Source organism: Gigantopelta aegis, chromosome 12 (genome assembly GCF_016097555.1).
Source record: "Gigantopelta aegis isolate Gae_Host chromosome 12, Gae_host_genome, whole genome shotgun sequence".
NCBI classification, from domain to species: domain Eukaryota; kingdom Metazoa; phylum Mollusca; class Gastropoda; order Neomphalida; family Peltospiridae; genus Gigantopelta; species Gigantopelta aegis.
Window position 1 is genome coordinate 1,377,133 of NC_054710.1, and position 18,042 is coordinate 1,395,174.

The 18,042-nt window shown below is 35.9% G+C and overlaps 1 protein-coding gene across 1 annotated transcript in view; it reads left to right on the forward strand.

Annotated features, from left to right (window-relative positions):
• Positions 1-17,817, forward strand: part of LOC121386547 — a 118,520-nt gene extending 100,703 nt beyond the window's left edge. The window contains exons 11-12 of the mRNA XM_041517485.1: positions 3,701-3,832; positions 17,650-17,817. Of these exons, the coding sequence (XP_041373419.1) occupies positions 3,701-3,832; positions 17,650-17,817 (300 nt within the window). The remainder of the gene's footprint in view (positions 1-3,700; positions 3,833-17,649) is intronic.
• The last annotated feature ends 225 nt before the right edge of the window (positions 17,818-18,042 follow it).

The following is an 18,042-nucleotide window of genomic DNA, read 5'->3' on the forward strand; positions in this document are numbered from 1 at the left end:
GATGTGTTGTTTGACAGGCTGATACTGGTGGTGGTGTGTTGTTTGACAGGCTGATACTGGTGGTGGTGTGTTGTTTGGCAGGCTGATACTGGTGGTGTGGTGTGTTTGGCAGGCTGATACTGGTGGTGGTGTGTTGTTTGACAGGCTGATACTGGTGGTGGTGTGGTGTCTTTGGCAGGCTTATATTGGTGGTGGTGTGTTGTTTGGCAGGCTGATACTGGTGGTTGTGTGTTGTTTGGCAGGCTGATACTGGTGGTCGTGTGTTGTTTGGTAGGCTGATACTGGTGCTGGTGTGTTGTTTGGCAGGCTGATACTGGTGGTTGTGTGTTGTTTGGCAGGCTGATACTGGTGCTGGTGTGTTGTTTGGCAGGCTGATACTGGTGGTTGTGTGTTGTTTGGCAGGCTGATACTGGTGGTGGTGTGGTGTGTTTGGCAGGCTGATACTGGTGGTGGTGTGTTGTTTGGCAGGCTGATACTTGTGATGGTGTGTTGTTTGACAGGCTGATACTGGTGGTGGTGTGTTGTTTGACAGGGTGATACTGGTGGTGATGTGTTGTTTGGCAGGCTGATGGTGGTGATGTGTTGTTTGGCAGGCTGATACTGGTGCCGGTGTGTTGTTTGGCAGGCTGATACTGGTGGTGATGTGTTGTTTGGCAGGCTGCTACTGGTGGTGATGTGTTGTTTGACAGGCTGATACTGGTACTGGTGTGTTGTTTGGCAGGCTGATACTGGTGCTGGTGTGTTGTTTGACAGGCTGATACTGGTGGTGATGTGTTGTTTGATAGGCTGATACTGGTGGTGGTGTGTTGTTTGGCAGGCTGATACTGGTGGTGTTTTGTTTGACAGACTGATACTGGTGCTGGTGTGTTGTTTGGCAGGCTGATACTGGTGCTGGTGTGTTGTTCGGCAGGCTGATACTGGTGGTGGTTTGACAGGCTGATACTGGTGGTGGTGTGTTGTTTGGACCTGCGTAGTGTTCAAATTGAATACCAGTTAGTTCTTTTATTTGAATAGTGCATAGTCTTAGGATAATGGGTTCATTTTCATCATCATCATCATCATCGTCATCATCATCATCATCATCCAGCTGTTGTATATGTTCAATAGCCATGCCATGGCATTCTTTAAAAACTCTCAAGTCGTAGTTATCATACCAACAGAAGACTGGTTTGGAATCCTTTGTCAATCCCGTTTGTTCAGAACAATCCTGTTCTCCAATAAATTTTGCTGCAGCTACTTTGGACCTCATCATATGAACATATATATATTCGTAGTATTCATTTACGTTACATAGTTTGTGTGGGATGTGTTCTCTAAAACATATCAAACTTGCACATGCATACTTTGATTTACATTTCCACAATATCATTAACAAAGTAATCTAATAATTTTAAAACTATTTAACGTTTGCCTAATGTATGTTTTGGGTTGCCCGCAAGTTGAAGATCATGAAGTTCTACAGTTGTCCACACACGACACAACTCTTATTTTTGTTAATTTCTTCAATAATGGCATCCAAAGAATCATCATGTATAGCTTCAGATGTTTGTGTCATGGATTGAGCAAACTTGACGTTTTTCAAACTACAGAACTTTAAACAGCAATCACAGTGATATAGTGCATCCGCTGCATGAAGATCTGTAGCAGTACCTGCAAGACGTATACAAACTACAGACCTTTAAACAGCAATCACGGTGATATTGTGCATCTGCTGCATGAAGATCTGTAATAGTACCTGCAAGACGTATACAAACTACAGACCTTTAAACAGCAATCACGGTGATATTGTGCATCTGCTGCATGAAGATCTGTAGTAGTACCTGCAAGACGTATACAAACTACAGACCTTTAAACAGCAATCACGGTGATATTGTGCATCTGCTGCATGAAGATCTGTAGCAGTACCTGCAAGACGTATACAAACTACAGACCTTTAAACAGCAATCACGGTGATATTGTGCATCTGCTGCATGAAGATCTGTAGCAGTACCTGCAAGACATATACAAACTACAGACCTTTAAACAGCAATCACGGTGATATTGTGCATCCGCTGCATGAAGATCTGTAGCAGTACCTGCAAGACGTATATAAACTACAGACCTTTAAATAGCAATCACAGTGATATTGTGCATCTGCTGCATGAAGATCTGTAGCAGTACCTGGAAGACGTATACAAACTACAGACCTTTAAATAGCAATCACAGTGATATTGTGCATCTGCTGCATGAAGATCTGTAGCAGTACCTGGAAGACACATACCTTTAAATAGCAATCACGGTGATATTGTGCATCTGCTGCATGAAGATCTGTAGCAGTACCTGCAAGACGTATATAAACTACAGACCTTTAAACAGCAATCACGGTGATATTGTGCATCTGCTGCATGAAGATCTGTAGTAGTACCTGCAAGACACAGACCTTTAAACAGCAATCACGGTGATATTGTGCATCTGCTGCATGAAGATCTGCAGCAGTACCTGCAAGACGTATATAAACTACAGACCTTTAAACAGCAATCACGGTGATATTGTGCATCTGCTGCATGAAGATCTGCAGCAGTACCTGCAAGACACATACCTTTAAATAGCAATCACGGTGATATTGTGCATCTGCTGCATGAAGATCTGTAGCAGTACCTGCAAGACATATATAAACTACAGACCTTTAAACAGCAATCACGGTGATATTGTGCATCTGCTGCATGAAGATCTGTAGCAGTACCTGCAAGACGTATATAAACTACAGACCTTTAAACAGCAATCACGGTGATATTGTGCATCCGCTGCATGACGATCTGTAGTAGCAGTACCTGCAAGACATATACAAACTACAGAACTTTAAACAATATCTTGAATAAAACGGCTATAATAATAATTTATTTTGTTTTATTTTTGTGTCTATATAGGGGAGATAGAATTATTAGCAGCTAGCTAGAAGTTGGGGAAATGCAATCAATTTCACCAATAGTTGAAATGCTGTTACAGCTAGCTAGAAGTTGGGGAAATGCAATCAATTTCACCAATACATTGAAATGCTGTTACAGCTAGCTAGAAGTTGGGGAAATGCAATCAATTTCACCAATACATTGAAATGCTGTTACAGCTAGCTAGAAGTTGGGGAAATGCAATCAATTTCACCAATACATTGAAATGCAATCAATTTCACCAATACATTGAAATGCTGTTACAGCTAAAAACAAAAAATGTCGCCATCACACCGAGGTGCCGTTATAGCATAAGTAGTTCCATTTTGATAGTGGTTCAGATTTAACCTACTTCCCAGGAAAGAGAGCCTGTCAAAGATCAGTAGTCCTAAAAATTATTTGTTTACGTTGTGTTTTAACTAGATTCTTCTATTAAATAGGCGCAGGATGTCACTTGTATTTTGTAAATCTATATGAAAGAAATATATATATGTATATATAGATATATATATATTTATATAGAGAGACAGACACACAGACAGAGAGAGAGAGAGAGACAGAGAGAGATATAAGTACTTGTATGTTGATACACAAGAATGTTTGGACCCCATCCTTAATGAACTCTTTGATAATTAACCTACATGATCAGTCAAACTTTTTTTTAAATTAATACTTTTTGTATCCCCATTACAAAATGAGATATAGGTTTCGATTTACATGTAGGTCAGTTTAACAATTCTTCTTCTTACATGTAATTCTCTGATTTTTCTATACAGATTAACCTTCAGCGACAGTTTATCGTGTATCTGTTGAAGTGCAGTGCAGTTAAGAAGTCTGCTGAAAGAGGTTTCCAAATATTATATACTATGCAAACTACTCACAAACTGTTTGGACTCGTAAACAAAAATGTGAGTTTGAGATTTTAATTCCATAATTAAGAATTCTGCTGAAAGAGGTTTCCAAATATTATATTCTAAGGAAGCTACCAACATAGTGTTTGGAATCGTAAACAATAATGTGAGTTTGAGATTTTAATTCCATAATTAAGAAGTCTGCTGAAAGAGGTTTCCAAATATTATATTCTAAGGAAGCTACCAACATAGTGTTTGGAATCGTAAACAATAATGTGAGTTTGAGATTTTAATTCCATAATTAAGAATTCTACTGAAAGAGGTTTCCAAATATTATATTCTAAGGAAGCTACCAACATAGTGTTTGCAATCGTAAACAATAATGTGAGTTTGAGATTTTAATTCCATAATTAAGAATTCTACTGAAAGAGGTTTCCAAATATTATATTCTAAGGAAGCTACCAACATAGTGTTTGCAATCGTAAACAATAATGTGAGTTTGAGATTTTAATTCCATAATTAAGAATTCTACTGAAAGAGGTTTCCAAATATTATATTCTAAGGAAGCTACCAACATAGTGTTTGCAATCGTAAACAATAATGTGAGTTTGAGATTTTAATTCCATAATTAAGAAGTCTACTGAAAGAGGTTTCCAAATATTATATTCTAAGGAAGCTACCAACATAGTGTTTGCAATCGTAAACAATAATGTGAGTTTGAGATTTTAATTCCATAATTAAGAATTCTACTGAAAGAGGTTTCCAAATATTATATTCTAAGGAAGCTACCAACATAGTGTTTGCAATCGTAAACAATAATGTGAGTTTGAGATTTTAATTCCATAATTAAGAAGTCTACTGAAAGAGGTTTCCAAATATTATATTCTAAGGAAGCTACCAACATAGTGTTTGCAATCGTAAACAATAATGTGAGTTTGAGATTTTAATTCCATAATTAAGAATTCTACTGAAAGAGGTTTCCAAATATTATATTCTAAGGAAGCTACCAACAGAGTGTTTGGACTCGTAAACACTAATGTGAGTTTGAGATTTTAATTCCATAATTAAGAATTCTACTGAAAGAGGTTTCCAAATATTATATTCTAAGGAAGCTACCAACATAGTGTTTGGAATCGTAAACACTAATGTGAGTTTGAGATTTTAATTCCATAATTAAGAATTCTACTGAAAGAGGTTTCCAAATATTATATTCTAAGGAAGCTACCAACAGAGTGTTTGCAATCGTAAACAGTAATGTGAGTTGGAGATTTTAATTCCATAATTAAGAATTCTACTGAAAGAGGTTTCCAAATATTATATTCTAAGGAAGCTACCAACATAGTGTTTGGAATCGTAAACAATAATGTGAGTTTGAGATTTTAATTCCATAATTAAGAAGTCTACTGAAAGAGGTTTCCAAATATTATATTCTAAGGAAGCTACCAACATAGTGTTTGGAATCGTAAACAATAATGTGAGTTTGAGATTTTAATTCCATAATTAAGAAGTCTACTGAAAGAGGTTTCCAAATATTATATTCTAAGGAAGCTACCAACATAGTGTTTGGAATCGTAAACAATCATGTGAGTTTGAGATTTTAATTCCATAATAAAGAATTCTACTGAAAGAGATTTACAAATATTATATTCTAAGAAAGCTACCAACATAGTGTTTGGAATCGTAAACAATGATGTGAGTTTGAGATTTTAATTCCATAATTAAGAATTCTACTGAAAGAGATTTACAAATATTATATTCTGCCAGTGCTACCAACCTAAGGTTTGCAATCTATGACCATAATGTGAGTTTGAGATTTTAATTCTATAATTTTTTCTATGAAAATGTTATATTCTCTCGGTATGGGTTTTGAAGTGGATAAGCAACCATTTTGTGTGGTTTAGAAATAACAATGTTTTTATTGTTATTATTGACAGAGGCATAACCTAATGTGTGTGTGTATATATATATTTATCATATCACTACTAAGGAATAGCATTGGGCACGCCCATTAATTACATAAATCACATATTTTGAGACATAAGTATGCAAATATTTAGAACATAAGTATGCAAATTACATTATTACGCAAATTATATACCAAAATGTGGAACTATTTTCACCTGTCAAAATTGTTGACGAACAAACATGGCGTCTTTTGAAGTTGTCTTTTGCAAGTATGCAAAGTATGAGAAAATCCCCGCGATTGCAGAGACGTTATTCCAAAAATGTGGGCAAACACACAAAATCCCCTTCGATGTCCCGTTGAAGTTTTCAAGTTTTATTCTTCAAAACGACCGCGAAACGTTTGTGCTGACGACCCATTCTACATTGCTACACACACATACACACACACACACACACACTCGGTATGCCGAAAGCAGGAGAACAGTGGTTCCTCGGGCAATGCATTGGTAGAAATAAACTTGCTGGACTGATGAAAAACATGTGTTTGAGTGGTAATATTTGTACCACTAAACGACTGACGAACCACGTACTTTGCACACAAATATCTGGTCCAAAAACTGAATGACAATCACGTTCCTTATCATTAAAACATGCAGATAACAGGACACAAAAATATTCATTCAGTTAATGCATACAGCCATATAAATCACGACCAACACAAAGAACTGTCGCACATTCTGTCTGCGATATCTACATCTTGTGAATCCTCAAGTTTGGTTCCCGCGTGTTCGTCTTCGAAGGAAATCCGACAACACTTTTAAATTCGAAACAAACACAGATCATCAATATTTCCAGCGGTGTGAACACCATGTTTGGAGGCAATGTCAGTGGGGGCAACATCGTAATAAATGTGGCTCAGCCTAAAAGTCCTGTTGTCCCCCTAAAACGATGAAGAATCATTTTTGACAGTGATTCAGACTCTGACTGAACTTGATGAAGCCCTTAAATAGGTCAGTGACGTAGATACGCCTATGTCTGACAATGACGTAGTATTCAGCAAAATGCCGCAAAAAGTTATTTTGAAAAATTTAGCTATTGTCAATTATTTTATTATAATTTCATTGTTTATATATAAAACTGTTAAATTAGTATTAGTTTAAACAATATTTATTGCCGTCAAAATGCGGTTTGGGATTGGCCAACAGGCAAGAGCCTATATTAAGGCCTCTCCCTACATTTATAAATACAAGTTTGATACATCAAGATGACAGAAATAGTATAATAATTTAAATAAATTCAAATTAGCTAAGATGAGAAGAATGGAAGAGAGAGAGAGAGAAGAAAGGAAAAATAAAAATAGATAGTTGATATGATATTATTTAGTCACAGTTGGGAAGGGAGAAGGAGGAATAATGAATGGTTAGTTATCGAAACGTTTGCTATTAATTATAAAGTCTTGAACAGATTTAAATATAACACTATTTTCGTGGGTACTAAAATTTGGGTCACCAAATAATAAAGTCTTGCAATTAAGATTGTGATATTTTGACAGGTGAGTATTACGAATTACATTATATAGTGGACAATAACATAAAAAATGTTCTGCATCTTCAATAAGATGTCCACAAGTACAAAATGGACTGTCACTTACGTGTCTTGCAAATTTATGACCATTTTGATCGCTAGTTCCCAAGCGGAGTCGACTATGTAATATCTGTTGCCTTCTGTCACCATCGTAAAAGTAGCACGGTACAATTGGGTCTGATTTATTTAATTCTGATTTAAATCTATTTAACGATGAAGAATTCCTAATATCGGATGTTATATTATTCCATAATTTAACTGCGGAAGGAAAAAAGGAATTCGCGAAAAGTTTATTTGACAAAAGTATGTAAGGAGGCGATCTACATTACGAGTGTAATATGAGGTTTTTGCAGAAATGGGGCGTGGTAATTGTAATGTCAAGAATGTGGGGAGCAAGTTATTAGAGAGTTTATACATCATACATAGTTTATGGCGACTTCTCCTTTCTGATAAAGATATAAAACCAGTTTCGCTATATAGTAACTCGTGAGATGTTCCCCGAACAGAACCACAAATTGTACGCAAAGCGTCCAAGTGTATATTTTCAAGATTGTATGCCTGTTGGAGACTACAATTATCCCAAAGAATATCGGCATAATCAAAAATGGGAAGAATAAATGATCTATAGATTTTTACTAATGATTTTCTAGATAATCTATATTTAAAGGATCGAAGACAATTTACCATTTTACTGGCCTTACTTACAATATTTTGTATATGGAAATCCCATTCCGCAGATTTCTGGAATGTAAGGCCCAAGTGTTTATGGACATCAACCTCTGATACTTGTACGTTGTCTAAAAATAACTTAGGATTGCTGGGTTTTTTAATTTTCCGGCTAAACAACAAGGTTTCGGTTTTTTCGGGACTGAACTTAACAAGCCACCGTTTAGCCCACTTGTTAATATGCTATAAGTCAGAGTTTAAAATATTACAACATAGTTCAGGATTTTCAACAGTAATAAATAATGAGGTATCATCAGCGAACAATCTAATATTTGAAGTAATCCCATTAACAATATCATTTATATATACCAAAAACAAAATAGGACCAAGAACAGAACCTTGCGGAACACCTGCGGAAATGGGTTTAATATGAGAGAAATGGTTTTGTAGTACTACACATTGTCTTCGATCAGATAACAAACCATAATAAGAGTTTTCCCGAAATCCCAACAGTTTCTAATTTATAGATCAGACCCTTATGCCAAACTCGATCAAATTCTTTGCTTATATCGCAAAATACTGCTCTAACTTCTTTCCCTTCATCCATAGAATGACAAATAAAATGATAAAAATCAATTAGTTGGTTAACAGTTGAATCGCCAGGAATAAAGCCAGACTGGAATTTTGTTATGGTGTTATTTATTCTAAAGAAATTGAAAATGTGCTTAAAAATGCATTTTTCGAAAAGTTTGGAGATTACTTGTAAGTGAAATGGGTCTATAATTACTTGGTTCATGAATACTACCCTTTTTATGAATAGGATTTACGTTAGCAAGTTTCCAATCTGAGGGGAAAATGGAATGGTGTAATGATAGATTAAACAAGCGTGTTAGAGGGTATGAAAGTTCTTTAGCTAGTAACTTAAGTAATCTATTGCTAATAAAGTCGGGGCCGGATGATTTGGATGTATTAAGGGTGTTTAAGATATCTTCTACTTCGGATTGTACTAGCTCTATTTCTATAAGTGGATCAACTGTAAGGTCTACTGTCGGAAGCTCTCCTTGTGGGCAGTGTAAAGTAGATTGTTTAATAAAAACATTGGCTATCTCCTTAGGATTATCAATAACGTTACCATCGACAAGCAGCGGTGTTATAGTTAACCTAATACTCCCACGATTTTTAAAGTGAGAATTAACAAGTTTCCACCAATATTTTGTACCAATATCGGTTGAACTGTTAATTTTATTGTCTATTTTCTTAAAATATTCTGATTTGGCTTTGCGTACCTCCGATATTACCAAGTTACGTGTTTTCCTAAAGTTGGCCCAGTCATTAGGAGTATTATTGTTTTTAGCTTTATTGTGAAGTTTATGTCTTTGTCGCATTAATCTTCGAATGTTGCCATTCATAAAAGGTTTATCTCTAGGTCGGACAGTAACTATTTTATAAGGAATAAATGTTTTCGCTGAATTTAATAAAACGTTAGTTATATTTGTCGTTATTGTATCAATGGACTCCGATTGGAAAATGTTATCCCAGTTAAAACTTGAAATAAATGTTTTTAGACCACAAATATCGGCAGAAGGGTAATCCCAGATAGTTCTTTGAAATGCATGTATTTTGTTCTCATGAGGTCTAGGACCAATATGAAGCACAACTGGAGAATGATCACTACAGAAAGGAGTAAGAACATTGGAAGATACTATGTATAATGGACAAGAAACAAATATCAGGTCGAGCGTACTTTTACTATTTTCTGTAATTCGTGTGGGTTCTTTAACTAATTGGGACAATTGAAATCGGGCACACAAATGATCAACTTTAGGATGGATACGTTCGAAAACGTTTGCATTAAAATCACCAATCATAATGACTTTGTTAATACGATCATCAATACCACTACTAAACGATTCTTCAATTAAAATCCACGATTCGGTAGTACTAGATGGTGCGCGATAAAAAGTACCTAATAGGATTTCACATTTATTACGGTTCAATTCCACCCAGAGAGCCTCCAGACCGGGGACATCCATATCTTCTCTATGTTTAGATATTATATTGTCTTTTACATAAACCGCTACTCCGCCCCAATTATTATATGTCCTATCCTTGCGATATGGTTCATGAAATCCTTTAATAATAATATCTTGATTGGAGATGTTAGGGTTCAGATGGGTTTCAGTGATCGCAATTACATCAAAATCGCACATTTCCGTTTCAATGAGATCTACTTTTGGCAGAAGTCCATTCACGTTCAGGTGGGCAACAGATATACTAGATGACACCGTAATGGGTGGACCTGGATTCAAATGGAATTGTAAAAGAACTAAAGTTATACCTCGTTTTCCTAACAAACTACAACATAAATAAAAATACAAACTCATCAGATCGGTAATCAGTTTGCCGCATCCAAAACTATGGTGCAACCCTACTCTTGCCCGGTACACAACTATATCAACTGACATCAAGTAACAATATTAAAAATAAACTGTGAATGGGCAAGGCAAGGGGTTCACCTAATATGAAGCAAAATAATACTAATAGATATACATGGCAGCAAGCTTGACAAAATTCTGGTACATTAAACGTATCAAATACTATGTGCATTATCTTATAATCAGCAGCAACGCAATACCCACCTGTCAATAAAGCAATCTTATCATAGACAACTTCATATGTGTTTTTTATCTGTAACCATTCAAAAAGAAAGGGGAATTTAGAGTAGAAGATACGACAGAATAAAAAAGCAGATAATAAAAAGGGTAAAACAGTACGTATAACCACAATTTAATTTAATTTTAAACAATAATAACATTACTAATAAAAACAAAAATTATATATATGTGCGACTATAATCATAAATGCCCGTAAACTCGCTCACACAAATCCTTTGGTGTAACGCAAGGGTATTTTCAATACATACAAGCAATGAACATGTGTAGTTGTAAACATGTATATACACACTTCCACGTGCTCGCACACCCACGTGCTCGCACACCCACGTGCACGAACCGTCAAAACGGTAGGACTTCACCAACCAGTCAAACAATAACCAAGTGTCGATACACACACATACGCGCGAACGCACACATATACCCAGCATGTCGTTAGCACATATTGCGGATAATTATATCTGCAGTAAACAATATTTATTACAACAATATATCTTTTCACATCAATCAGAAAATTAACTTTGTTGTGACATTGATATTTGAAGTTACCAGATTTTCTAAATTAACTGCACGAGTTGCCAAGTGTGGATGGACAGAAGGACAAATGACAAGTTGACAAGCTTGACTGATAGACTGGTAGTTCAAACATATTTATCACCGTCTAGTCAGACACTACGCATACACGGACAAAACAAAACAAAACTCCACTCAGTGGCTCACGCGCTTTCATATACACATACAATTGATACGTGGTACTAATCGCTGTCAATTTAACAATACAACCTGCATACAGGAATATCCAGTGCAATAAAGCTAAAAAATTAACACAAACGTAATAGTAGCCGATACATTTGGTATAGGATTAATTTATTATCCGAGTGTCATGACAAATTGTCTATTTACACCACACACTTAATAGATGTATTTCAACTGTCACGTATCCCTCGTGTGTGCATACATCGTCAGTATTTGAAAATTAGATTAATATTCGCAGATCATAGATAGGGCAACACAAATTAGTCAACAACTCGGGTGTTTGTGGGACTGTCGTTGCGACAGTGACCTACATGGTGAGACGAAAAACATGTCACTGCTGTTGGGATCCAGAAATTTTGTCAGCTGATCCAGGTTACGAATACTTTCTGTTTTTCCCGCTTCTGTATGCTTAACAAAGAGTTTGCCATCAGTTGAGCAACATTGAAATAGTTTGCCTTCTCGTCGGAGCTTTACACTTTCCATGAAGAGATGATGTTTAGTTTTAGTCATATCTTCGTTAATGAAAATCTTGCTTCCTTCAGGAGTGGCGTAGTTTTTTAATGTGGATCGGGCTTTGTAGAAGCGTCTGCGTGCTTGGTACGATACAAACCGGACGATTATTGCTCGGTGTTTAGTTTTTGAAGGGGGGCCCACCCTGTGGAATCTGTCAATCTCCCATTCCTGAAGATCAATTTTTAGTGTGTCATAGGCCAAGTCAATAATCAATTTATCAGTATTCTCCGATTCAGTTTCCTTTATACCGGTCACGCGTAGACTGTACCGACGGGTATATTGTTCCAAGTCATCAATTTTTGCCTCCAAATTGTTATTTTCATTAATGAGGTCGGAATTTTATAAACGTAATTTTTCTATTTCGACTCGCAAAGGTTTATTCATTTCTTCCATTAATTGACGGATGTCAGGCATAATAACATTTCGAAGTTCTTGAGCAATGAGTACAATATCGGATTTTGTCAATACAGACTTTTCTAGGGTGGTCGTCTTCGAGGGCGGGGATGTATCCAGATCGGAATCCATATCAGTTATGTGTGGTTTCAGTCGTTTATCTTGCGAGAGCTGTAGTGGGCTTACATCTTTACGTTTTAGATCACCGCTGGCCATTAACAATCAACCTAGTCATACACAGAGCAGTGCACCGATGAGTGTAAACAAAGAGAAAGATCAGTCGGTAGTGGAGGCGTAACACTAATGCGCTGTGCACGTGTATTTTAGTGCTCGTGACGTCACCAATCTATTGTTATATCATTATTGCATTAAAACAAACGTTTTACAAACAAAACGAAGGCAACACGTATGCCATAGGAACGTAGGCAATATCCAACAAGTTTTAACAGCTACAAACCAGTCCTAGCTTATAGTTAACAGTCACATTGTCTATTCTTCATGGGAGCCAAAATCGCCCATTCTTGTGTGTCCGCCATCTTGAAAGCAGTATTAAATTGTTTAAATAGCTACAATCGTTCTGTCCGCTTTTAACCTAGTTTCAGAAAGCATAGATAACCTTCAAGGTGTATTGACAAACCGATTATCAGCTGAGTGATTGACATGTACATGTATTCATACGTCATAACAAATTGTTACGTCCAAGCGTTGGGGTTTTGTTTATTAATCATTTAAGTGAAAAATAAACAAAATTGACAGTGATATGATAAATAGAATTTGTCACGAATATTTTTTAATATGGTAAATATCAACCTCGGCCTGTTAATCTGTATTTGTCTCGCCAAAGGCTCGACAAATACAGATTAACGAAGCCTCGGTTGATATTTCCCATATTAAAAAATACTCGTGACGAATCCTCTATATATATATATATATATATATATATATATATATATATATATATATATATATATAAATATATATATAGTGATTAAAATATAAACATTAAATTCAGTATATAGTGTGATTTTATTTATGTATACTGAAATACTCTAACCTTTCTGATGCAGTATTGGTTTTGAAGTGTAATCTCCAGATAACTTCTGAATGGCCAATATTCATGAAAAATAACTCCAAACAACTGTGTGGTCCTCCATAAATTCCACCAATTGAAAAAAAAAAAATTAATGTTTAAAGCAGTACATAAATATATAGCTGAAAGTAAGAGATTCGAGTTGAACTAACTTAGTATTCTGATTTTACTGCACCATATAAGGTTAGCTCCAACAATAGGATCATTACTATCATATTTTTTCTGGACTATCCCATTTCTATTCTATCTACTCTCTTCCTTTTATTACTATATATTAAAAAATATTAATTATGTTAAATATTTTAGGCCATTAGACATTGTTATTATGCTTTAGATATATATGATTATGAATATTGTCTGATGTCCATCTTGTTTAGGAGAGCACTTATATAGGCTCTGCCAGTTGTGTAGTCCCTTTGATTCTTTTTTGATCAATAAAATATCTGAAAATAAATTCCATATTAATAAATTACATCGTTAAAAGAAATTCTCACCCTGTTGTCCGATGTAAACCATATAGCCGAGTAGTAACACAGTCTCTGTACATTGATAGGGTGGGCTCAATTTGACAGTCCTTCAAAATGTTTTCTTTATTGATTATTATTAGTAGTATTAAAAAAAAATAAAAAATTGTCCACTACACATTTCCTGATCAGCAGATGTTATTTTACAATGTAATATGCACTTGAACGTTTATGTATATATATCTATATATATATAATCCTGACACTCGTTCAGACGTCCATAGAAATTGTTTTACATAGCTAGGGGTGTTCTAATTGTCTTGTGTTTATGTCACTCGTAGCAGGCGATGATGTATCGTTCGGCAGGTGAGTAAAATTCATCAACATAGCTAGGGGTGTTCTAATTGTCTTGTGTTTATGTCACTAGTAGCAGGCGATGATGTATCGTTCGGCAGGTGAGTAAAATTCATTGACATAGCTAGGGGTGTTCTAATTGTCTTGTGTTTAGGTCACTAGTAGCAGGCGATGATGTATCGTTCAGCAGGTGAGTAAAATTCATTGACATAGCTAGGGGTGTTCTAATTGTCTTGTGTTTATGTCACTAGTAGCAGGCGATGATGTATCGTTTGGCAGGTGAGTAAAATTCATTGACGTAGCTAGGAGTGTTCTAATTGTCTTGTGTTTAGGTCACTAGTAGCAGGCGATGATGCAGGCTGCAAAATGACCGGGTTCGCTTCGCAAAAAGCGATGCCAAATCTTGCGATCGCGATGCAATATTGTAACAATTTAATGACTAGCAGTTTGCGATGCATGTTTTTTGTAACCAAATTGATCTTTGAACGTACTTAGGGGTGTCGATTTTCTGTGATCGCAGCCAAGGTAACTGATTCGCCAATGATAAACATTTTTAAAATTTATCTCAGTGTACAACCTTCTCGCGTGTGTTAGTATTTCAAATAGAAAATACTGTCGGAATACGCGGAGGATGTTTGACGTTTTAACAAGAACAGTGACGTAACATATTAGTTGCTACGTCATCGTGGTAACCTAATTTGCAAGCAGCTATGACCTTGTACACTGAACTTGTAGCCTACCGTGCACGCAAATATATTATGTTCACAAATTAAATATACCGCGAAAATTGCGAACATGCTGATAGCTCCGCAAATTTAATTACGCGTTAACTTATTTCCGATTTAGCTTTGAATAATGCCTATAGATACAAAACACATAGCGCATCGAAAGCACTTTATTTTTATCGTCAAATTACCTGCCACGTGGTTTTATACTACAAGTGACACTCTGTGCTATGCATGATCTGCGTTCAGCGATAGCCAGTAGTCAAAATGTCTGATAATTATTTTGACCGGTTGTTGAAGTGGTCGTTCGGTTTAACTTGTTACGTAAAAAACAGTCTGGCAAACATTAGCGACAAACAGCTGGCTGAACTCACGTCTGGTATCTCGTGTCTATGAGATTTCAGTTTGTTGTTTTTACACTGATTATTCTTATATTCGATACATACTTGTGGCTTTCGTTATTTGTAAACCTGAATGCAACCTATGAATACTACTAATAAATAGTATTTGGTCTAGTTTGTGATTTTTCAAGTTCTCTGCATCATGTATTATCAGACATACATGCGGACAAGACTAACGGCACGCGGACCGCATGGCGAGAATATCTCGAGTATAATTATATCGTACGTGAAACTGTCATTGAAAGGAGTTCAGTTGATATTGGTCGTTTTTATTTTATTATTGGCAAAAACTATCGTGAAAATGTAAAATGAAAGCTTGATCGCGAATTATTTTAGCCGCGAAAATGTTTGCGTATACATACGGTATTATCGACTAATTAACAGCTTGGCGTTTTTAATTTTGAATTGCCTCGGCAAATAATGTTCCGGTAAAATACGTATATATCTCGTTTAAGAATTGTCAATTTTCATAACAAAAATGAACACCGAATACGTTGGAATGATCAGCCAAATGAGGAATTTTTCTCGGGCTTCAATCGCACTTTGGATCAGACATACAAATCAACTCAGGAAAGACTAAAAAATCACTTAGAACAAGTTAGATGACCAAGCTGCTTAGCATAACCATTGACAAATATTATTCAGAAATATGTTGTACTATAAAAATTAAACCCTGACATTTCTATGCTATTTTCTGTATAGCCAAAAAAAAAACAAAGTGAGATTTTCTGGGTGTGTGTGGAGGGGGATGGGGGGAAGCAACTGCCCCCCTTGACCTCCGGAGGATACGGCCTTGTAAACAAGTGACTGATGACCCTTCACATGTACTGTTCTGTACTTGTTTTATTTTGGGGTAAGCAGCCCACAATACAGATACATGTATAAGAAATATGCAATTTTATTGAAAAGAATGTGTTTTATTCATGTTTACTCATTTTATTAAAGTGCTAATCAAATTCCAATAGTTGCTAATCAATTCTCCATCCAGTAGGAAAAACTGCTAATCAAAATTTTAAAAACAAATTGCACCCTGTGATGTATCGTTCGGCAGGTGAGTAAAATTCATCGACATAGCTAGGGGTGTTCTAATTGTCTTGTGTTTATGTCACTAGTAGCAGGCGATGATGTATCGTTCGGCAGGTGAGTAAAATTCATCGACATAGCTAGGGGTGTTCTAATTGTCTTGTGTTTATGTCAGTCGTAGCAGGCGATGATGTATCGTTCGGTAGGTGAGTAAAATTCATTGCAAAATTTTGGAGATGCAGTGATGTTTATGTATGTTAAAAAAGTACCTTACAAAAAATAGTACTTTTAGTTACATTGCAATGTTAAACTGACAAATTGGAAACATTGCTTTATTTTTATTAATAAAAAATACTTCCGGCAACACAAAAGTTGTGCATTTGACGTCGTAACTTTTCTTTGGTAACGCACAATTGCTATTTAAAGATAGCGCTTCAAAACCCATACTGAGCCATAATATATATCTAGACAATATTACACCATTATTTGATACCAAAAAAATACATTTTGATTCTTCTTATTATTATTATTGTTATTATTTTTATTTATTTTTTGTGTGATAGAATCACCATGAACTATTATTTGTGTTAGGATGTGGGATTTAGCTGTCAGTATAGAACGCTCGCTTTAGGTGCTTGGTCCGCAGAATCGAACCTCCTCGGTCAACCATTGGAATTTGTCCCCCGTTCCCACTAGTGCTTTATACCTTGTGTACCAAAGGCCGTGGTATGTACTGCCCTGTCTGTTGGAAAGTGCATATACAAGATCCCTTGCTGATTTTTCGATATGAGTAGCCACTGTGTCACGGTATCGGGTTTCCTCATTTTGTCGTCCTTTACCATATGTCTGACACCTAATCGGCTGGATAGACAAAAGAAATGTAAAAATCTGGCGTACAAGTTTTACTTTTCTGATGGCGGTGTGTGGCTTTGGTGGCGACAGTATCGATGTTTTCGTTTGTCGCAACATTAAAGGTTTTTAACATGCATTGAGATGAACATTTATAATGTAACCACCAACGACATGAATAAGATTATGGTAGTAGACGAGACATTTAATTTCTCAGAGTTCTTGTTGTTTTTTGTTGTTTTTAACATTCATTGAGATGAACATTTATAATGTAACCACCAACGACACGAATAAGTATATGGTAGTAGACGAGACAGTTAATTTCTCAGAGTTCTTGTTGTTTTTTGTTGTGTTTTGGTGGATTGATCTCGAGTGAGGGATTCTTATTCTTGGTGACCTGTCTCCCTTTGACAAAGTTAGATATGCATGTTTCTATGATTAGCAATGATTGGAATTTACCATAAATGTTTTATTTTCAGTTTTACTTTTGTGGATCTACTCCCTATGGCATAGCAACACATATTTTTAGACACCCGATCAGAGCCTGGATTGTAAGGATACGTTTTCAAGCCGTACGTACACAACCTGTAGCACACAAACTGGAACTGTATGGCTGTCCTTCTGCACCATGTAATGTACTTAATTAACTCTACTTAATTAATTATACGGTCTTGTGCTATAATGTTCTTGCAAACTATAAACTGGTACAATTAATAACCTGTGAAAAGTGGTATATGGTTCTGTCAGTAGAGAGGTTTAGATTACTTACGCGTGCGGGTATGTGTGGTGATGAAGTTTGCTGTTTGACGTCATCAACTGTAGTGTGTCGTGTCCTATTTCTACAAGTTACACGTGGGCGAAAACTTGTAAAG